General features: G+C 37.9%; 2 protein-coding genes across 2 annotated transcripts in view; one reads left to right on the forward strand and one right to left on the reverse strand.

The window, feature by feature from the left end:
• Positions 1-2,612: 2,612 nt before the first annotated feature.
• Positions 2,613-22,193, reverse strand: RNFT1 (ring finger protein, transmembrane 1). The gene is made up of 9 exons (XM_075195303.1): positions 21,982-22,193; positions 18,875-19,281; positions 18,469-18,545; positions 17,550-17,650; positions 16,582-16,735; positions 11,119-11,277; positions 9,979-10,044; positions 9,204-9,305; positions 2,613-4,721 (listed from the first exon to the last, which is right to left on the reverse strand). Exons 1-9 carry the CDS (start codon positions 22,005-22,007, stop codon positions 4,587-4,589), a joined length of 1,227 nt encoding a protein of 408 aa, XP_075051404.1. The 5' UTR covers positions 22,008-22,193; the 3' UTR covers positions 2,613-4,586.
• LOC142138550 (uncharacterized) overlaps positions 22,052-24,242 on the forward strand; it is a 71,457-nt gene continuing 69,266 nt past the window's right edge. Inside the window, exon 1 of the mRNA XM_075195304.1 lies at positions 22,052-22,330. The gene's annotated coding sequence lies outside the window, so the exon portion shown is untranslated. The remainder of the gene's footprint in view (positions 22,331-24,242) is intronic.

Raw genomic sequence — 24,242 nt, forward strand, 5'->3', positions numbered from 1 at the left:
TGCAATATCTCTGAGTTCTACAGAAAGGGGAAACCGGATAACATTCATTTTGGCCTTCTTAAAAAGACTTCTGTCTCTAGGACTAGGATCCTCCATTTCTGGGAGGTCCAACACCTGTCTCACTGCTAAAACCAAATCATCAATAAACTGATATCTAGTGTTTTCTTCCTGTTCCAAAGGTTGAACCTGGTCAGGATTAAAATTTGTTTCCCTTCCTCTTCTGAAAAACCCTCAGAATCCGAAAAGGACCATAAAAGGATTAGCGGATCTAAGCCACTTTCTTTTAGCAGGGGGCAGGTCTAGGGATTCAAGTAACTGGTTTAGCATGTCTAAACCCTTTATAAATACTGAGGACCATGCAGGTTCTGGCTGATCCGTTACTAAAGAGGAATGTCCTGCTATGGCCGTTTTAGTAGAAACCGTGGCAGCAGGAAGCCCCAAGGGTGTAACAGCATTATTCTGCGCCGCAGTGGCTGCCACACTTGTCAGTAACTGAGTAGATTGGGAGATAATCTGTGCTAAAGAGGAAACCGACTGTGTCAGGGAAGCCACCCAGGCCGGTTCCTCTGTCAGTGGGGCTGGAATGTGCTGGGTTTGCGCAGAGGGGACCCGTCCTTCGCAGTCAGAGCAGAGTGCCAACGGGTCCTTCTGCCCACATGGTAATTTAACCTTACATCTTAAACATGTAAAATATTTTGCCATAGGGCCTTTTCCTTTATCTGTCATCTTTACAAAGGAAAAGCACACCAAACACACAGACTTGAGTTTAGAGATTGAGAGAGACAGTGAAGAACAAGTAATCAACTAATCTAACATAAAAGTTGTACTTGTACTTTTGTTAAACAACAATGTAATAGATTGGCAAGTAGGAGAACTACAATATAACCCCTACTAGCCCACTTTGCAATCAGAGCAAATACAGTAATATATTTAAATAAATCAGATACTTAGCCCACAAGCCAAACAGGGGAGAAGTCCAACAGCAGTGTCCTGGTGCCTGCTCCCTCTGACATGTCTCCTTTCCCGGGCTTCTCCTTGGCGCCAGAAGACCGGGCTAGTCCAATTGTGCAGGAGAGCAGGGTAGCTCTATGTCTTAGCTCCCCCCCCCTCCAATAATGCTGTCTCTGTTACATTTTTTTTTTTTTTACTGGTTCCGTACAAGAAGAAAAAAGGGTATGCGGCAGAGTAGTGGAGACCTCAGAGTTGAGGTCTCCACAGCTGTTCTGTACCCCGATGCCCCCTCCTATATATGAGGGGGGATCTTGGTATGGCCCCCTTCTGTTCTTCTCTCTCCCCTCCGCGGATCCAAGATGGCCACCGGCATTTTTATATCCGATAACCGGCGCTCTATGCCTGCAGTGGCAGCGCCGGTTATCGGGCAGGCTCCAAGAGTGACAGCGATCCGGAGAGACCGCTTGTCACTCTGTATCTAGGCACCCTATCCTCTGCCAGCGAGAGCCTCTGGCTCTCATCTGACAGAGTAGTGCCTGCGCGGCTATTCTGGGAGTGCGTTCTCTATAATAGAACTCACTCCCAGGTCTGCCACCAAAAGAAAAATTTCTAATGAAAAAAAAGACTAGTTAAATTGAAAAATAAATAAAATTAAATGCAGTAACTAAAGCACAGCCCAACTCAATGGGCACCTAAAAAAACTGGAGAGGAAGAGGCAGGGGGATTGTAGAGGGGAGGGGTCTGTCAGCAGTGCTAAACTTAACTAGCTAGGTGCCAACTCCCGTGCTCCTCTCCACAACCCCATGGTAAGCAGTGTCCCCCAGACTGGATGAAAGAGAAAATCTATGTAAAGAACTAAAGATCAGAGTTTATAGAAGATGCCCACGGAACCTTCAAGATTTGAAGACTATTTGCATTGAAGAATGGGGCAGAAATCACACCTGAGCAATGCATGCGACTAGTTTCTCCATACAGTTGGTGTCTTGAAGCCGTTATTACCAACAAAGGCTTTTGTACAAAGTATTAAATAAATTTCAGGAAGCTTGTTCAATACTTTTTCCCTGTGTCATTTCACATTATTACACAAAAATTTAATTATGAACATCTATGGTTTGATTTCTTTGCATGTGGGGCTTGCTAGGGTTGTTGCCGACATTTGGTGTAAATGTCATTACAATAGTCACATTAAATATATATTTACTGAGGAAAATGTTGGTGTGTTCAATACTTATTTCACCTGCGGTATTTCCATGTTGGGTTTATGGGAATAGGTATTTTTTTTGTCTACAAATATGGTGTTATTATCAGCATCGTGAATTTGTCAAATGTAGGAACAATCACTGACTACTTTTTCCCAATAGTATAACAAATGTCTGTCACACACAAGAGATTAATTTGGATGGGTTGAAGTGATGTGTCATAGGGTTGGGCACCATCCTACCTGCCAGCAGTCCAGGTTTTCAGAGGACAGGAAAATTTTCAGCTGGCAGCTGAGAGAATGGGGTATGGCTTTGCACAAATTGCTGTGACGTGGTGGAAAAGGGGTATGTTTGCCTTGATTCTCCAAACAGGAATGTAGAGGGTTATATAACAAAATAAACAAAAAAAAAGATGAAAAACATTTACGAAACAAGGTCCACTTTTATTCAGACACCACACTATTGAAAGGGAAAAATATATTTTATTAAACTTCCTCTTATAAATAAGCAACAGGATTTTGTACATCCCCATACATGCACTGAACAGAGAAACAAGTTTAGTTTATTCAGAACACCTTCTGTTGCAAAATGGGCAACAAGAACTACTATAAAATATGCTGCCTCACTAGTATAAATCAATCTCTTCACTATGATTTCTGCTTTAAATAGAAATGAGGTTGAGCATTGACAGCAAAGAAACAGCACACATCGTGTTTTGGCTGGATGCCAGCTAGTAAAGCATGGATTTATTCCATCCACTATAGATATTCTGCAGTTCTGTGTAGAACCATCTCCTGGTTTGCCCGAGAGTAGAATGAATGTGGCTACTCGGGACAAAGAAAGGTGGAAGGTGACTTTTTAAACAAACAGGTCGTAATAAAAGAAAACTTATGCACCCCATCTTAATGGGTTAACTTTTTCCTATATTACCTAAAGTAACCACTGCCTGAAAATAAGCTTGATGGGTGTTGTAGGGTTTGGACTGAATCCTCAAGCACAATGCTAATGTTTAAAAGTGAAGATCATATTTTGTAGATTCTATTTATTTAAATCAAAAAGTGTAATTCTGTTAATAGAACCACTGATTGAGCTGCTATAGTTATAACACCTCAGATTCAAATTTCTGCTCTGTTTACATACAGATACCAGACGCGCTGGCCCTCTCCACTGTGTCATATGCAGTTTTCAAATCCTGAATGGCAATAGCCTTCCTTCTTAGGTGATATAGGGAATGTCCAGGAGAAAAGGGAACACATTCAGCTGACTGTTCACTTAATGGTTTCCTAGTGAAATTATTGCAAACCATTAGGAGATCTGATACCCTTTAATAGATAGTCAGATAAACAAAGAAGAACCATCAACATAGATCGTTCTTTCCTTTACAAAAAAAAAAAACGATCCTTAGGGTTTTTTTGTTTTTTTTTTTAAAACAGTTGGCCTTTAAAATGGTTGTTTTCAAACCTATTCTCAAATCAAGCCCTTAACACATTGATAACTACATGAGTATATTTGCAAGTTTCTCAAATAGAGTGTTCTTGCCTCATACTGCAGGACTAGTGAAAGAAAGATAGAGCACCTGGTGACTGATGCTACAGTCCTCTCAAATTGTCCAACATTGTGTCTATCTGGGAATGGCTAAATTCCCTAGGAATCTGGAAACCAAGTGTTCCAGGCACACTGCACACATACAGCTATGCAGCCAGCTTAAAGAGTATTAATTTGCTACTTTAAAAGGAATCATGTATACACCAAAAATATGTAACATGTGATTGCATTATGCAATGCAAACATGCTGGTAGAGACAACAGAGTGTCTTAAATGTTTGAAAAAAGTTGTCTTATAAATCACTAGATATTTTTTAAAATGAAACCATAAGGCTCGTTACCCACTGGAGTGTGGAAAACACCAGTGACACTGCATGTCAAGCGACTGCACTTAAAAGTTAATGTGTTTGTAATGCTCAATGGAGGACTCTCCAATGATAACAATGCATTTACTTACAGTAGGCGTAAGTAAATCAGACGGAATTTAAAAAAACACTGCTTTACTGCCACCACTCATGACTGCAAGGGATCATTGGAACAAATAGGTTCTATTCCCATACCAGTTTACACGCCTTTGCTAGCGTTAAAAGAATGCTAGTAAAAGCATGATTTTTGACACGAGTGGGTAAAGTTTGCATAGAAAAAAAGAAAAATAAAACAAAAAAGAAAAAAACATACACAAAAAAGCTTGAGACATTAGGTGTAAACATGAAATCAAACAAACCCATTAATGTCTAGCCCTTCATTAGCAAACCAGTAATAAGTCATTTCTGGGCATTGTTTTTTTTTTCTAAAGCAAAAATCATACATTAAAAGAAAACGCCAAAACCAACACCTCAAATGAAAATATGTTCAGCAGTATATGCATACAAATACACAGGAAAAGTTAAGACTAGAAAAGCCGAAGTTGTAGAGACGTGGCTCCATCTTTCCATTTGTGGATGTGGTTGGAAATCACTCTCCGGCATAGAGGACAGGTCTTCTGTCTATTGAACCACATAGAGATGCACTCCTCACAGAAAATGTGCTGAAAGAAAGGTGTGACAATTGAAATTAAACTAGTTTACTTGGAAAACTAAGAAAAATGGAAGCATTGGCCAACTTAAATTACAATGATCATAACTGGAGTAATAAATGGGTCATTCCACATCAGATCACCCAAAAAAAACATGATTTGTCCACCACCAGTCTCAGATTTTTTTTGAAAATTTTTTAGTTAAGAGAGGATGTCAAAACCACTATTTCTGACAAATATCTCGACTGTCTGACAATTAGTTGATTATATATTGATTTTTTCAATTTATTAAATAATTTACTAATGGCGGCTTCTTTATCCAGTTTATATGAAGTATTACGGGTGTTTATTAAGGAATCGACAGAAAATTTGGACCCCTAAGGTAACTCTTCCGCCCAAATCCAAAAATCCAAACCAAATTACTTTATCTGCCTCGTGTTTTGCGTTACGCCAAAAACGCATGGTTTTTGAATATCATTAAAATTGCTAGATTCAATTGACATTAGTGATCCCATTTATTTGGGGATGTTTAAAAAAGGTATAAATTACTACCACAAAAAAAATCAGCCGGGTACTCTCTTTCATAGTGGAGAAAAAAAAATAATGAAGTTGAAGCTTAATTACTGCTGTACAGCATACATAATTTACACATTGTTAAAAACCATACCAAAAAAGGGAACTAAACTGAGGCAATGGGATAAAACTCCCATACAGGAAATGAAACAAACAGAAACTGATGGGAAGGGGATTCCCTTGAGAGAGACCAAAACTGAAACTTTCCAGAGAAAGAGAGAGGGAGACACAGAAAGAGTCAATCATGGCAGCTGCTCATTTGGTAGTCTTTTAAATACGGACTGCCATATTACTATTTACTCAAAAACCATTGGATTACATAGCTGGGACCACTTTACATTTGACATTAGGGATCCCATTTTTTTTGGGGGGGGGGGGGGGGGGGGGTGTTTAAAAAAGTATATATTACTACCACAAAAAAAATCAGCAGGGTACTCTGTTTCATAGTGGAGAAAAAAAAATAATGAAGTTGATGCTGATGTTCGATTACTGTTGTACCGCATACAGAATTAACACAAGAAATCATGAAATTTAAAACCTTTAACATAACTTAAGCCCTTAACTAAAGTTGAGTCAACAATCTCATTATTTTTCCCTTGTTTGGAACTTGTAACAGTCTGTAATTTTCCTAAAAGTGTCAGCAGACAGTGTATACTGCATTCCAGTACTTCCTTGGATAGTAGGCACTTCCGTTACACAGAGGACGTGAATAAAAGGAACAAAACACTTATCTCTTGAAGGCCAGGACAGCACATTTGTTGATTGGTTTCATTAAGTGTATCAGCACATCTTGGGCCTGATTCATTAAGGATCTTAACTTGAGAAATTTCTTATTTCAATCTCCTGGACAAAACCATGTTACAATGCAAGGGGTGCAAATTAATATTCTCTTTTGCACATAAATTAAATACAGACTGTTTTTTCATGCAGCACACAAATACTTGATAGCTTATTTGTACACTGAAATGTAAAGTTGATATTTGTGTGCTACATGAAAAAACAGTCAGTATTTAACTTATGTGCAAAACAGAATACTAATTTGCACCCCTTGCATTGTAACATGGTTTGGTCCAGGAGACTGAAATAAAAAGTTTCTCAAGTTAAGATACTTAATGATTCAGGCCTCTTGTTCCTCCTCATTACATTGAATGATATACCCAATGTACCAGATGTTATCATACACTGCTGCTATGTATGTTCCAGGTTGCAGCACACTTTTGTCCTCATTTTTTGTGACTGTGGTCATAGTGACACTAACTATGGTCCCTCCTGTCTTTATGTCGTCTGATGACAATCGATATATGTGTAGCTCATCATTACGAATAGGCCGAAGTCTGTGATGCGAACGTGTTCCTGCCACAGTGTTTGCTGTTTCTAGATGGCTATGCAGCCTTGGTTTCGCAGTCTTGTATTTCGTTTAGCAACACATAAAAAAACTTTATGCCATGTACATTTTCATTTGCATTTGCCCAGGTCCAAAGGCGTCAAGATGTGATGGGTTTCCACTGCTTGCAGCTTGGTGCGTGTGGCTAGATGTTTAACTGTCCCTCCAATGCCATCACATGGACTCTTACCATGAGATGTGGCAAAAAATTCATGCTTGAATGTTGTAGTCATCATTATTGAAGCATAAATTAAAACGTTTTTGCAGTTCTTGTATTGTGCACTAGCACCATCACTAAATTCACATACTCCAATTTTGACAATAATATCACTAAGTGTTTCATAGCTACCGTAATGAAGGCATGCACAGTTATGGCTACATGGTCATGACTATCGCTAATAACGCACAGACTCACATCTTGAAGTGTCACAATCATCTTGCCTAAAATATACAACAAGCTGACAGTTACCCTGTTCTTTGGTCCACTTCAGTGACATTACTTTTAAGCTTTTTCCGGCTCCTTTTTTGTGAGACAAGAAATGATTACAGCATGTTTTCTGAAATTCTTCATATCTTAGCAGCAGAAGCTTTTCATGATGGTAGCAGACTGAGGTTTCAGGGTCATTGGTTACTGCATTTGAAACTTCAGGTCTCAGAATCAAAAGTTATTTTTCTTCATCTGTAGAGTGGTCCCAGCTATGTAATCCAATGGTTTGAGTAAATAGTAATATGGCAGTCCGTATTTAAAAGACTACCAAATGAGCAGCTGCCATGATTGAAACTTTCCAGAGAAAGAGAGAGGGAGACACAGAAAGAGTCAGTTTCGGTCTCTCTAAAGGGAATCCCCTTCCCATCAGTTTGTTTGTTTAATTTCCTGTATGGGAGTTTTATCCCATTGCCTCAGTTTAGTTCCCTTTTTCGGTATGGTTTTTAACAATGTGTAAATTATGTATGCTGTACAGCAGTAATCGAGCATCAACTTCATTATTTTTTTTTCTCCACTATGAAAGAGAGTACCCGGCTGCTTTTTTTTGTGGTAGTAATTTATACCTTTTTTTTAACACGCCACAAAAAATGGGATCCCTAATATCAATTGAATCTAGCGTTTTTAATGATATTCGAAAACCGTGCATTTTTGCCGTAACGCAAAACATGAGGCAGATAAAGTAATTTGGTTTGGATTTTTGGGTTCGGGAGGAAGAGTTACCTTAGGGGTCCAAATTTTGTGTCGATTCCTTAATAAACACTCGTAATACTTCAAAAAAACTGGATAAAGAAGCCGCGATTAGTAAATTATTTAATAAATTGAAAAATCAATATATAATCAACTAATTGTCAGACAGTCGAGATATTTGGCAGAAAGTTGTCTTGACATCTTCTCTTAACTAAAAATTTTTCGTAGAAATCTGAGATGGGTGGTGGACAACCCTGGTTGAACTGACATGGAATGACCTATATATATATAATCATTTAAGAATAGTGCAAATGTACAGAAAACTTACTAGTATTGATCAGAGTACGGGAAGTTATACCAGTGAGCGAACATTTGATTGTATGTTAGACTGTTAGAAATGCAAGATTACCTGAAAACTGACATTTGCACCAAGTTAAGGAAAAAGAGAAACTGGCGCTGGGCAACAATTAATCCATTTTAATATTAACCACATTAATTTGCAGCTGTAATTAAAAGGGACCCTGCTAAGTCCTTAGCTAAACAAATCTATAGATAAACCAACACAGCGCTGACAAAATGTGTTCACTAAATTTAGTAGAGTACCAGATGAACACATTTTGTCAGCGCTGTATTGGTATATTTATATATTTGCACCAAGTTACAAAATAAGCATGTAATGTTTAAAGATACCAATACATGGATTTGATCAGAAGCAACAACCACGTGGCATCGAAATGGGACAGCTTAAGATATAACTATTTGTTTAAATAGTACGGTGTTGTAAATTTCAATACAAAACAGTAGTAGCAACTCATTGTATGTACAGTTAATACTGTGGATCTGACCATCTTTCTTTTTTTTTTTCAACATCAATTGTTTTTATTAAATATTTAAAAAGGTATGGGGAGAAGGGGTACAGAAAAAAAAAAGGTTGGAGGGTACATAGTGGAGAGCAGACAAAACAATAAACACCAGACAACAAAAGCACTTTCTTAAATATAAAGCCGTGTGACCTGACATGTCCACTTAATAAACATTCCAATTCATGGCTAAGCCGATCTAGCCTCATCGATAAAAATGCCATCTCTACACTACATAGACAATTAGGTGCATTGCCCCTTGGTACATATAGTGTCTAACAGCTTGACAGTCTTACTAAAACAGCTAGGAAAGTGATGTTACCACTTTAAATTAAAGAAGGGAGTGTTTTAAAAATATTCCATAGAAGAGAGGTTGCATTGACTTGACCTTCCATCTATAGCTGCTGTGTGAATAAATGACTTTTATATAAACAAAATGATGCATAGTCTTTAATAAAGCCTCATTAAGCAATACAATCTCCAACCCAGATTACTTTTCTTACCTGACACATAAGTACTGTTGGCTTTGTAAATTCATCGTAACATATTGCACAGATGACGCCAGCTTCTGAACACTGTCTTTTGGTTGCAGCCGTTCCATAATTCTATGAAACAAAGAACAGATGTTAGTCTGTCAAATTAATGTTCTGGAGTTCAAGATCATTAATTGACAAGTTATCAATGAACAAAATGACACTTGAGGACCTGTTAGTGCAGTTAGATAGATAGATATAGATATAGATATAGATATAGATATATATATATATATATGAGCTGATGTTTTTCTAGATTTATTCGCATCACAATATGTGAAAATCCACTGTGGAAACGTGACATGCAAACTCCATTATGCCAACGGTAAAATGTGTCACAGCCAGCTGGCTCCTGGCATCTTGTTTACAGCATGAAAATGGAAATGGTGCTGGTAAAATTGCAAGCACACATTTTTACATGATAGATCTCCTGCCAGACTAAACAACCCCGTGCATAGCAGCACTGATGGCTAGACAAAGACATCATTTTCATATGATTTAACACCAGCGTTGCAGTCAGGCTTTTTGCAACTAAGGGTAGCCAGATAAAGAACTGTGGATAAGTGCGCCACAAATAACCGACCAAACTTACACATTTCTTGAGATGTGTCAGGTTAGCCTATTGAAGACATGAAGCCTCGTTTTCTTTTTCAATAGTTTGTAACGCTGTCATTAGTACATAATTTGGAATTCAGATAATATTAATGTCACCTCAGAGTTTGCTTAGTCATATCAAATTACTTACGGGCTGAGTAATAAACAGTCGTAACACATCAGCAGATGTTTTCCACTGTCCAAAAACAAAACAAAGCTGGAAAGAAAGAAGTTGTGTCTTACTAAATCATCAAGTAATGTTGACTAACATTTCTCTATATTATATAATAAGTTAACAAGGGTTTTAAATGGTGATTAGAACGAACTGAAACATTATGCATTTCATGATATAAAATGTGTGTGACACCACAACCTTCCAGCATCCAGTTGACAGGAGGATCACATCCCTACTCTGTGCTTCTTTCCGCTATTCAGTTCTCAGACTGTACCTTCCATTTTTTCTTCACCAGGCAGGGCTGGACACCAACTGACTGTTTCAGACAACTGGCTGGCCAGTATTGATGGCGGCGTCCACGGAAGCATCATTTATTATAGACCTCTGTTACATTGGATGACTTGGCCGCAGAGGTAGTGATCAATACTAGCCTTTTTGTCAGTAGCAAATTTCCTAAATCTGCTTGAGAGGCAGCATAGAATAACAGCCCGCACTGTAAGCAAATGGTGTGACTCAATCTTGGGTGGCTGTTTAAGATAAATCAGTCAGTTATGTGGTTGTATCAAGCAGTATGCAAGCCAACTTTACATTTACATAGAATGTACTCTGTTTTTCAGTGTTCTTGCATAAGGGTAGAGAGCATAGACTTTTTTGTTTGTTTGTTTATTTAATTCTTACATGTTGCACTAGATACTAAGACAAACAAACCCCCCCCCAAAAAAGTATGAAGTTAATAGGGGCAGATCCTCATTAATGTACACTTGTGTCAACCACATGATGTTCTAGTTCCCCCCACTTCACACTTGCATACACATGGATATGATAGATGGCTGAACTTCGATGGCTAAAGGTAGTTCTATCAATACCCACTTAATCTCCAGCTCATTGCTGTGTCCCAAGTTTTAAAGGACAATAATGCATCCTCTAGCTCCGGTCAAATGCACCTCATGAAGCAACAAAGCCAATGAAAAACAGAGCCAAAAAAGTGTCACACATTATTTGCAACTTATTCTTCTTTGTAATTGAAAATGCACATCTGGGTCATGTGTAAGGCAAAGCTTGACTTTTGAAAGTAAGAAAATGAAGCTGAAAGTAGTCCTAATTTAACCTACTTACTTTTATGATGAGGTAGAGTAAAGCCAACAAAACACCAAAATGCCATTGAACGCCAATAGTTTGAGCCCCATAATCAATCAGATAACGGAACCAAACTGGTGTTGAAACAAATGTACAATAATACTGAGCAATCTCTTCTAGACACATGTACCAGTAGCCCTAAAATGAAAGAAGAAAAAAAATGTTATTAATCCATGTGACCCATAAGTATTCAAATATTGTAATTGTGTCCTATGGCAATTTAAATACTTGCAAAGTGACTGTCTCTGAAAATGTTTTACATTTTACTACAAATATTTACCAGTGTTAAACTTGGACCTATTGAGATGCCATATGGCTCAAGTTGGCTCGCACAAGTCTACAGAGTTCTACGAGAAATTCTTCTACCTCCATAGTAATACAAGTACAGGAGGAGAAAACAATTGCCAAGGCAAGCAAGATAATAAACCATCTCAAACTTGTTTGGAAAAGCCAATGGGGCTTTAGCTTACAAGCCACTGACATAGATATATTGGATTACTTAGCAACACAGTATAGTGTCACTACTTATGGCATGCAAAGGACATAGAAAAAAAACAAAAATACACAGACAGAGTTAAACCAGGGGTTATATCACTATTTCCCATATAGACAAGAAGTTTGTTACATAAAGTGCACCTCATTACATCAAGAACAGCATAAAACAAAATGAAACACATTGTTTCTAATATATAAACTACACAGATAGGTATACTGGATTATTGTGGAAACAGTTTGTTCCAGGTTGCAAATTGTATTTATATATAGACACACAACCAAGTATGTTATATATACTGCATTAAACAGCAAACAAATGACCATACAATGAGATAAATGTTATGTATAGGAATCAAGTGGTATGGTCTTATTTAAATGGTGTTTACTACCTTTAAGGCATTGTGATCCAAATTACAGGAATATATTTTTTAAACATTATTTAAACATGTCCCAAACACTCTAGGTAAAAGATCTCACATTGATACAGTCAATGTAAGACTTGTTGCACCTTGAAGTCTCTACTGTAAATATAAAAATCACATTAGACTGATTTAATGGAGCAATTCCATGCAAAAAATAGATAAATAAATCAGGTGTAATATTATATATATATATATATATATATATATATATATATATATATATATATATATATATATATATATATATATTTTTTTTTTAAAAAATCACTGTGGTAGGCTATAAGAAGAATGTTAGGGTTTACAATTTACCTTGTTTTTCTCTTCAGGCTGCAATTCATGATGATGGACTATCATTGCAACCAGTTATATGGCACATGATATGTCTGCCATCACATGACCTGTCAGAGCTTGTGTCTGTGTAACAGACTGACTGTCTGATAGCCATTTTTGTTTGCAAACCAATGAGCTTTTGAAAAGGAGAATCATTTGTAGGAGCTATGGAAAGTGACCAGGCTAACTTGCTATTTAAAAAACAATCTTCTATGTAGGATTTCTGCAATAGGCCACCACACAATTATGGCTCTGTATTTTAGGACACCTCCATTATTTTTTCTTTATTGAAATGTGCAATAGGCCACTACAAAATGGTGGCCTCATTTTTATATTCCCTCCCTGTATGATTTCATCCTCATTAATTTATACAGGGAGGGATTATGAATAGGCCAATGCAAAAAGGCAGACACAATTTTAATTATACAATTTTCTCCTTTATTGTTTTAATGGTTTCAAATGTGTCATACTTATTTTAGATTAACTATGTATGATTGACTCCTATATGCACTATATTGGTCATTTTTAGGGATGTTGTTTTTATCTAGATTTTGATTGCTCCAGACTACTACGACTACCAAATCACACCTTGGATTTTGGTGCGTCATCCCTTGACAGTCTGTATTGTGATGAAACACTCTGGGAGTGTCTTTGACTGATGCATGTGCTAGCAGCTTCAGCTAAGAGAGAGGCTTAGATATAGCTTGTCTTCAGACAATCAGCAAACTGAATTACTTTAGATAGGCTGTAATTGTAAAGACCAAGCAAGTGACAGCCTAACTAGCAACATCTAGTACCCGAGGTAACCTGCCCAGAGAAGCCATCCCACACAAAGCATCACAAGAACTGCCCTTTTAAGAGCAAGAAAGCAGAAACGCTGTAACACCCTCCATCTGCACTACTTTTGAGCCTTAAGCCACACATATCCCCCTCACTTATAGCCTCTATATCCCCACACATAGCAGAGCCCAGATCTTCACTATAGCACATACCAGTACACATATCCCATAACATTCACATTAATTTCATTCACCACATCGTTAACTCAGATTGTTAAACACCAATTTAAGCCAATTCATAAACTGAACTTGCTCCACTAGATCACCCATTAGCTGTATTTTAAATAAATACAGAAAAGCAAGCCTCCACACAAGGTAGCAGTACACCTGCTATATTTAAAGCCCAAACCCACTCAGGGCAAACCTACCCCCCCTGCCCGCCACACCCCATAGAGCTACTAACTCTGAGGACTCCATAGATCATCATAGTATACACAGAACTAGAGCTATAAACCAAAGCAAAAGAGCTATAAACAAAAACTGCAAAACAAGCTATAAACATTTCCCACTGCAGCAGAGCCACCGCTCCAGCTGATATCGTGTATACTTTCTCGCCCGTTCTCTCCTCCCTCCCCCCCCCCCCACTCCCCATCTTATTTCCATCACAGGTTGCGCCACAGAAAAAACAAGAGACTAGCAACATCTAGCATTAATCCAGAAATGTGAAATTGCTCCCTTGATCTTGTCTTCTGTTACTACTGCTCCATCTCTAGTTTCAACTTAACATTCCCACTCTCAGACCACAACCTCCTTACCTTCAGTCTCACCTTACCTAATGGGTAAGGTGAGGCTGAAGGAAAGGAGGCACCCACATGTACACAACATCTAAGTACTTTTAACCAAATCAGCTTCTCATCTTCACTAAAACAACTATTTTCCAATAAGTCTACACTGTCCTGCCCTAATCAGACCACCTCTTTCTAAAACAAAACACTTACTTCAGCCCTAGATAATGCAGCTCCAGCTACCATAAACAGTCTCTGACGATCCAAACCCTACCTGCACCACAGAGCGCCACTGAAGGAACTCTCGTTCCTATCCCGATTTCCTCCACTATAAATTCATCCTTTCATCTTACAGCAATTACAATTGCCAAACAAACATTCTTCAAATCTTTGATATCCACCCAGTCTTCTAAGCCACGTTGTCTGTTTGCCACCTTCAACTCACTTCGCTGTCCACCTGCATCTCCTCGCCTTCCTCCCTCACAGCCCACGATTTTGCCACCTACTTCAAAAATCGGCACCATTCGACAAGATATTTCCTCATGACAACTTCTACACACTCCATTCACTCTACCCACCTTCACCCAGAATCCCCAATCCACTCTTAATTTATTCTCCCTCGGCCCTATTCCCTCCCAACTTCCCCACTTCCTCTCCTCTACTGCATACCCTCCTCTAGATCACCTTTTCAACCTGTCTCTCCCCACTGGCACAATTCTATTCTCCTTTAAACATGCGCTTATCACACCAATTCTAAAGAAACCATCTCTCAATCCAGCCTCTCTCTCCAACTAACGCCCTATTTCTCTCCTCCCCTTTGCCTGAAAACTACTTGAGTGATTGGTACACAAACTCCGGTCTCACTTTCTCTCCTCTTATTCCATTCTAGATTCTCTGCAATCAGGCTTCCGCCCCCAACATTCCACTGAAACTGCTCCCACAAACTTAACCGCTGATCTATTAACTGCAAACTCATTCTCCAGGACCTCCTTGCTGCTTTTGACACAGTTTATCATCCTCTTTTCCAACACACCCTTCACTCCATTAGCCTTTGTGACACAGTTCATTCTTGGTTCTCTTCCTACCTATTCAACCACTCCTTTAATGTTTCTACCTCTGGCACATCCTCCCCTCCACTCTGACTATCTGTTAGGGTCCTACAGGCTCTGTTTTTGGCCCTTTACTTTTACATTTTTCACCCCTTCTCTTGGGAGCACTAATTCGCTCATTCAGCCTCCAGTACCACCTCTACGCTGATGACACCCAAATCTATATTTCTTCCCCTGACTTTTCCAGTATAATCAACTGTCTTTCAGCTATCTCCACATGGATATTACAACGCTACCTAAAGCTCAACATATCCAAAACACAGCTTGTTATCCTTCCTCCTGCCAGAATCATCACCTACCCTCAAATCTCCCTCACTCTTAACAACACCATAATTTCCTCAGTCTTCCAAGCCTGCTGCATTGGTGTCACTTGACTACGCCTTCTGCTTTATTCCTCACATCTAGACTCTCTCCCAATCCTGTGAATTTCACCTTAAAAACATTGCCAGAATACACCCTTTTGTTACTCAATATGCTACAAAAACGCTTATCCATTCTCTCATCATCTCCCGTCTTGACTACTGTAACCTCCTGCTATCCGGCATTCCGACGCCCAAATATCCACGCTTTTATCCATCCTAAATACTGCTGCAAGACTGATCTTCCTCTCGCACGGTTCCACATCTGCCGCACCACTTTGCAAATCCCTACATTGGCTCCCTGTGTCCTCCAGAATGCCATTCAAAATTACCTACCCTTACCTATAAAGCCCTCAATGACACCACCCCTTCATAAATCTCAAATCAAAATACTCTCCCTCCTGCCCTCTTAGATCTACCTCTGACCTGCGCCTTGTCTGGTCTCATAACAACCTCTCACTCACTCCTACACAAATTCTCCTGTGCTGATGTCCACTAACGTAATTCACTACCACGCCCAATCAGGCTTTCCACTTGCCTTCAAATCTTTAGACGATCTCTAAAAATCCATCTCTTCTTTCAAGCTTACTTTATCCCGGATGATACTATTCACACTAATGCACCCTCATAGCTGTCCCCATCTGACTCGCTCTTGTTTCAGCTGTGCCCCCCTTCCACTTAGAATGTAAGCTCTCTAATGAGCAGGGTCTTTCATAACATTTGGTTTCATGTCTGCATTTATTTTGTCTGCCTTGTATGTCCTTGTTTTCTCTACTGTACTGAGCTACGGAGCCATGTGGTGCCTTACCAATCTACAATAATAATAATATAATAATAATAATAATAATAATAATAATAATATTATTATTAAGTCAATACTATTAAATATACTTTATTTTTTTAAATTATTATCGTAGATTTGTAAAGTGCCAAATGGCTCAGCAGCACTGTACAGTATGGAAACAGTACATACAAGGTAGAAAAATCTATTTTTTTGTGTTTGGAATAAAAACTACTACTCTATCCGACATCCTCCTTTTTTTTTAATCAAATTACAGAAATATCCTTCTGTATGACGACATGCAAGCACCTAAAATATATATATGTACAAATACATCATGTGTCATGTTAACTACTGCAGAATATGTACTAAATATCCTTACCTTGCATTTATGTGACATCACAAAAGAAGGCACCAGCAGAATCAAGCACTTTAGGCCCATGAAGAAAAACTTCCCAATAAAGTCTGTGATGCCTACAACCCACAGGGCATCCCAGAATTGCAAAGGTCCAAGAGTAGGGTTCATGAAAATCAAGCTGCAAAAAACATAAAAACAAGGTAGTCGATTTCAGCTACTCTTCACTCTCGTTATAATTTTCTGAAATGAAAGTCTTAATCTGTGCATTTGAAATGGGAGTAGAGAAAGGGTGTACATTAGCGTAACACAGTAATGGGCAACATGATCACACTTCAGGTGCTGCATGGGTGGCCCTCTAATCTTAAAAAGGGCCACACATTGCATTTTAATAAACTACTGAGTTTAAGTGATACATTACAATCAAAGAAATAGATCCCTATCTGTAATAATATATCAGCAGGCATCTTAAACAAGTGTTACAAGCTAGAACAACAAAACTGGCATCAAAGCAGGAATTAGCTGGGGGTCTCAGGTGAAGGCTTGGGGGGCTGAATGCGACTCTAGAGCATAGTTTCCTGCTCTCCCGAAATGTCCAGGAGACTCCTGAATTTCTAGGAGATATCTCGGACTCCGGAAAGAGCAGTTTGACCTCCCGCCTATGCCCACTTCTCTAGTAAAGTGAGTGGGACTTAATGATGTGATTCACAATGAATTATGTCAGTATAGGCCCCCACCTCCCCAGACTCAGCAGACTTCTTTAATGCTTATCTGCACTAAAATACCTGTGTCCCATGGCAACACTGACAAATCAGTCACTCTTAGAGACGGAAGACCGGAGCCGACAGTTAGTCATCAGCACCCCAACAATGACTGGACTTTTTCCGCCCCGATTTGCCAATTTTAGTCTCACACTTTCCGCTAACAGATATGTTTTAAGGGTATCTCAGATTTTATAAATATTTTACAATATTTAACAAAAAAATATAACATACCTGTAATAAAGTGCCTGAGAAGAAAAGGTGTAATACAAAAGGACTGAGGAGCCTGACAAGAATAATAGGAGCCAAATGCACTGCAATTTGGAACACTTATCCTGCAAAACAAAAATATCACATTTATAAAATTGCACAAGATTTTCAAAATGTATTAAACCCCTTCTGTAGAAGGAGATGACTCACTGCAGGGACATAAAAACAGTGCAAAAGCAAAGAATACTTCAGATGATACTGTAAGTTTTCAGAACAGATACAGCCGAATGCACACTTTTATAGTCTTTGTGAGGTGTGGTCTCATTTACCTGTAACAAGATCAGAAAAGTGAAGTGTGGAGAAAGATAATAAGAAGATGTTTGTTGTATACATGTTATCACTTGTCCCATTGGTATTTAGACCCTGGTCATATAAGCAATATATGCTGCTCAAGTGAACACATGATCAAGTCCACAATGATCACAGATAGTAGGCAGAATTGATTCATGTCTGTCATGTGGAATTATGTCATAGCATAGGTGCTAATAACAAAACAGCTATTCCCTTCCTCAGCACAACTACTTGATCTATATGGCTTCAATATCTGCAAGTACCTCAGAATGGTTTCCATGTGTCCATATGACACAGTGGGATGTAACCAATATATATCACATAGGTACATACACATCCTGTTAAAAAGTGTGTATTTTTTGGAGGTACAAGACAATTTAACGTTTTAGAGGCATTTGTATACAAACCTGCTGTGACAAAATCACTGCCTTTACAAACATGACAGTTGCTGGCAAGTTTACATCTAAATCAATGCATAAACCACCGCACAAAAAGAATCCAAACAGAAAATGAACTGCAATTCTCAAAAGCAAGCAATTATATTATGTGTTTGCTGTCTCTAGGAATAACACTCAAATATGAGCTTACTTACTCTTAGAAAAACCTGATTTACAATGCATTTGTTTGCATACAGAAAAGTTGTTAGCAGACCAATTCCAACAGAAATTCCTATTAGAAAACAAAATAAAAGCAGTTAAAATATAAAAAGAAGTAAAAAAGAAATAACGTATGAAAAGTAAAAAAAAAAGCTGAAAATAAAAAAAATGGAAACTATACATCTGAAAGAATCACCTGAAAAATAAAATAACCTGAGCTGTCAAATACGAACACGGCAAAATGAATACCATTTGGTTTAAAGCTGAAGTTAAAAGTAAAAAAGCTTTTCTGCTAATCATTATGACGTTGAGTTCTAATAGTAAGCAACAGAAAAAGCTTGGTATGTAATTTAACCATATATTCTATTTGGAATAATATTCAGATTTGAAAATGAGGAATACCTGTTATGTGCTGAACAATCAGCTTGGCACTAAAGATTAAAATGTATGGAAAACTTTTACTGAGCCATTGATAGACATGCAAGACATCTGAGATGCTGTTGCCATGTTCTCTTGTGTCAGTGTTATTTGGATCTTCTTGCCCATCCGCATCATTAGAATTAGAATGTGTATGGCCATGGCGACTCTGAATATGTATGGTTGGTCTGGCATGTCTGGAGGCAGACCTTGTGCCACTTTCAGAATTCGATGGGTGTATATTTATTGATGCATCTCCTGTATTGCAGGAACCTTCTGCAGGTGGACGAGAAGCAGGAAAAGAAAGGCTGGCTGAAGAGTCATCATTTCCAGAGCTTGTCTGCATGATGGAAGTCTTGTCGTCTAAATTACTGTCCTCGCTGCTACATTTCCTGAGTTAGAAATACAATACAAATTAAAAGCCTTCAATGAGCAAGTGACTTTTTGAATCATAGCACTATTAAAGTTTCACAGTATACAGTCTTGCTCAATAAATACAAGTTATATAAACTAACTTCTAACAACTACAAGATAACAAATTATATATAAAAAGTGCCATAAAATCAGGTTAACGAGTTCTCAGGCAACAGGAACTCCACATGAAAAGAGATCATTCAGACTTGGTTCCCCTCATAGACCATACTTGCCAACCTTTGAAAACTGAATTCCGGGAGATTGCGGGCAGGAGGCGTGGTTGGAGGGCGGGACATGGTGAATTACGTCATTTTGGCCTCACACCGCGACAAAAAATGATTCACTGCGAAATGCGTCATTTTTACGAGTAAGTTGCCGTATGCAGGATACTTGCCTGCTCTCCCGGGAGACCTACCCAGATTTCGGGAGTCTCACGTACATTCCGGGAGAGTTGGCAAGTATGTCTCAGACCCAGGAAACTATCTGAGAGCAAAAATGCAAACAATACAGTAATATGAACTACGGCACAATACCCAAAACTTAAGTACAGTACAAATAGTCTCCATTAAGTAGCAGTATATAGCAGTTAAATATTCTATATTGTTTGTATTTATTACATGCATTCTTTTCCAAGTAGAGTTCAAAAACACAAAAACAAAATGAAAGCTAAAGCTGGGCACACACCTGTGCAATTATCCTGCAGATCACACAATTCACAACCATTTGGTCAAATATTGCAAGATTGTGTACGCTCCCATGATCATGCTTTATCAAAACACATTGCGTTTGTTTATATGGTTTTCTAAACTTTCTAAAAATCACAATTAACCAAGTTATGATGTACATTAATGACCTTTTCAACAGATGGTTATGAGGGATGAAGAGCTCAGATCTAAAGGTAAATTGTGTAGGTGTGTACACATGACTCGGCATGTTTATCCGTACTTCAATCGTTGGTGAAATCGTTAGAGACATTGCATCCGAAGAATGATTGCATAGTTGTAAATACTGAGTCAACAATATGTTTTTAATAACTAACTTTTTGGACAAATGTAAACTACAACAACAAATCATGTATTTTAAATATTGTTCTAAAACAAAATATAGCACTTATTTTTGATAACTTCCATTAACTACTGCTAATAAAAAGCCGCCAGGTACCTATCAGGGAGCTTTCCCAGCCACCTTATTTTCTGAGCACTGCAGGCTGTTTAGGACTAGAATATAAGGTACAACTCAAATGGCTGTTGAGAAATGTGAATTGAAGCCGACACCTGTTTGCCTGTACATGACACCTGCTCCGTCATGTGCCAAGCTCACTACACACTTGTTTTCAACAAATTAATTGTACTTTGTGCTTCCAGTACTCCGAAGCCTGTAAGGTTCAGAGCATAAGTGACGACTGTATGTGAAAGGGTTATTTATATATTTTTTCACTGACATTCTTTACTGTAGAATTGAAAGAAAAGTCGACTCTATAAAACTATTAGTATTGCATGTTTTAAATAAGTCAAACTATTTGATTGTTCCCAGTAAGATAAGCAAATACAAGTGTGCAAAGTATGTATTTAACTGGAGTTGTCTTTTAAGTCATATAATTTAAATAAATACCAGAAACACATTATGATATACTAATAAAAGCAACTTTTTACTAAAAAAAACATTTGTCAAATATTAAGAAAATATAAGCACGCTCAACCAAAATGAAAAAAAGTATCAAGAAGGAAGCGTAGATACAGAGCTATGTTTTTACTCATACAAAATTACAGGCAAAGAATTCCTGACACTTTAGGGGACTGCTCCTTTGCTCCCTGCTTTGACACAATGGGGTAAACTCCAAAATGGCATCTGACGGCAGAAAATTAACAGTGGAGTTTGAACTTTATAATGTTTGAAGAACTTTACGAAAGCAGAAGAGGATTGCATATTCTTTTCCACAAACTCATACTCGCATGTAGACCTAATATTAACAGATAAGTGGATACTTCAACAAATACCCACAGCAAACATCCCAGTCATATTGTGGTTAGATGAAGCCCCAATCAACTTGACTTGGGGAAATCACTGGCACCAAAGTGTCTTAAAGGTGCTTTAAACTCTTATTCAGCCACATACTCACCAACAGACACTAATATCAAAAACTTTTCTTGCACAAGCTTCATGGGCAACATGCCAAAATAAGAATGGTATATATTAAGAAAGCCCAGGAATATCAATTTGCTAGAAACTGCACCCAACTTTACATTAGATGCTTCTACCCTCCAACTAAACAAAATAATGAATGCCTCTCTAATTAATGTCTACAACTAAAGGAACATTAAGATAGCTAAGTATTCAGACATAGAAAAGTTTGTGACAAATGCATCAGCTGTTGTCGATCCTAGTAGAAATGGTTTTCCTGATAATATAAAACATTTACGGACAAACAGCATTTTAATGTCATGCGATTTACTTATATTTATCAACGTGTCTCCGAACATTAAAAGAGAATCATCTCAATAAGGAATTATCAGATGTTGTTCCCAGTGTGACAGACTCCCATTGCTGTTACTCCTGCAGTGCTTCAGATATTTATTTTGACTTTTAACAGTTACTGTCAGTAAATCTACTAACGCTTGGCAACCAGGACACCTCTCTTCAACGTGTCACACTTAATATTTACTAATTCACGTCCTCACCGCTCATAACTTGGCCGTAGTTTCATGCTGTCCCCTGAAGCACTGCACGTTGCTGCCCATCTCTGTCTCCCAGACACAGCGATATCCAGGCGACACTACCGGGCCCGGTCACAGGTAAGCCGCAGTACACACTCAGGTTCCGGGTGCTGCTGGGGTGACGTCCCGAACCTGAACCTCGGCAATGACGTCATCACGAAGGAGGAGCGTGTGCCCGACTGCAGCGTACAGAAGACGGATCGCTACCTGACGTCATCACGTTGGAGTATGCACGTACATGCGTCGTTGCCGAGGGAGAGATAGTTAGCGTCTATTGGCCTTAGTAACGGAGTTTCTGGTGTTACGCAGACAGGTGAATGATATGTAATCTCTATATTACAAATGTTACACATTTCACAGCTGTGAATTTCTAGTAAATGTTTCATCTTTATGTGTTATATGCGAACACTATGTGTATAACGCCTAAATATACGTATTTTAGGTATAAGTTCCCAGTTCCCCGATGAACATTGGAGTTATTTACTAACCAAGTGGAAGACTGCAAATGTGTATTAACTGAAAGCAAACATACTATTTATCTATTTACTATCAAACTGCACGTTGTCTTTCATTGTCTAAGCCAATTTTGTAAAGTTGTGTTGTTTGTCAGAAATAAACTATTTTTTTTGTTTAGCAAAGTACATTTAATATTGTTTTTATTGGAATAGATAAAACTTTCTTTTGGCAATAAACATATTTGTTATTATTATGTTTTTTGTAACTTCTACATACTTAATGTAAGTCCATTAATTTAGCTAAAATGTAACAAGCTTAATCTCCTGAGAATAACAGTGTTAAATAGGTAGGTTTACATAGCTCCAATGGTGCTACACAGGATTATGCTAGAAAGCAGCACATAGCTTTCGCTTTGAATGCTATGTTCTGCAAACAAGGTACCATCTTTAAATACCCTGTTGGTGTCTGTTCTCCCAGGAAAGGTCAAATGGCATATTGTGGATAACCAGTTAATGTTGTCCTATTTTAATATGGCCCATGGTTGGCAAGTGATTAATCTCTTCTAGGTCAATCAAAACTAATTGCTGATTGGTTGTGCAACTTTCTGCACATTTGTAGTTTGTTATTACAAAATCTTTATGTTCGTTTTACAAAGAAAATTGTAAGTGTCCTTCTACTACTATTTAAAATGTTCATTTTTTTTGTGTATGTAGTGTGTTTTATCCCAATCAGTTTAGTTCTGTTACTCAATCACTGTCCATTTTAGTGATGCTGACCAATTTAAAACTTTCTTTTTCTTTATATGACAGGTTGCTAAAGTTTAACTGTACTTGAAATATCAGTTTGCTAATACTGCTAGTGTGATTTTCTAATAGAGATAGTGTTTAAAAACTATTAGTAAAGTTAAACTAACATGTATATCACACTGACCACTATTTCATCACAGGTTAAGTTGAGGGAACTCCAGCATGCAATAACATTTATCATCCTGCACACTCCCAGCACACTATAACGTATTACAGAGTTGCCAGCTCAGAACAGAGCCAGGAATTTTCTTTTTTTTCCCTTCCTTTTCTTCATATTGTCAACATACTTAGTACTACTTGTCTGGCTGCTGTATGTATACAATTTTATTTTCAAATCCAGTTATCAGACCATTTTGGGTAGACATAGGGGGCTATTGATTAAGTTTGCTCCAATATTCCGATATGAAGATTTTCTAGAAAAGCTTGATCATGCAATTTGCCCAAAAAAATGCAACACTTGCCTGCATTAGTAAGTATACTCTTGCCAGGCTGGAGCAGGGAGCCTCTGCGCATGTGTGAGTTGGAATGCTGGCTCGAACATGCATATTGGAATTGGTAGCCCAGACTTGGGCTTTCAGTTCCAGATTTTATAATAAAAAAAGCAATACAATTATGGAATAAAAAATAAATGTTAATAAATAGATACATTGTAAAAAATGCTCAAGGTATGACATGATTCAGGGCTTATCTCCATTTGATAAATAGACCCTTTAGTCCTTTCATAAATCACAGGTTTTAAATCATTCACAATAAGAACAGGTACTGTGCAAATGGTCAAATTAAAAAAACAGACAAGCATTGACAAACTGTCTGTACTCTCTTACTACCCACAGACTTTTAGTCAACATATATGTTTATCTAGGTGCATTCTACATAAAAAATAATCTATTTCCTAATAATTATTAGAACTATGAAAAGGGTTTAAAATACTTCAAGCCTTTTACCTGTTTATAAATATATCCC

This window comes from Mixophyes fleayi, chromosome 2, assembly GCF_038048845.1.
Source record: "Mixophyes fleayi isolate aMixFle1 chromosome 2, aMixFle1.hap1, whole genome shotgun sequence".
In the NCBI taxonomy this organism is placed as follows: domain Eukaryota; kingdom Metazoa; phylum Chordata; class Amphibia; order Anura; family Limnodynastidae; genus Mixophyes; species Mixophyes fleayi.

Bases quoted from the DNA above. Each gene is read 5' to 3' on its own strand.
- RNFT1 (XM_075195303.1), bottom strand. From the start codon at position 22,007: ATGAAACTACGGCCAAGTTATGAGCG. The intron at 17,651-18,468 runs GTAAGTAAGCTC...TTTGTTTTGCAG, and splicing joins TAAATCAGGTTTTTCTAAGA to GATAAGTGTTCCAAATTGCA. The intron at 10,045-11,118 runs GTAAGTAGGTTA...CTTTCTTTCCAG, and splicing joins TACTCTACCTCATCATAAAA to CTTTGTTTTGTTTTTGGACA.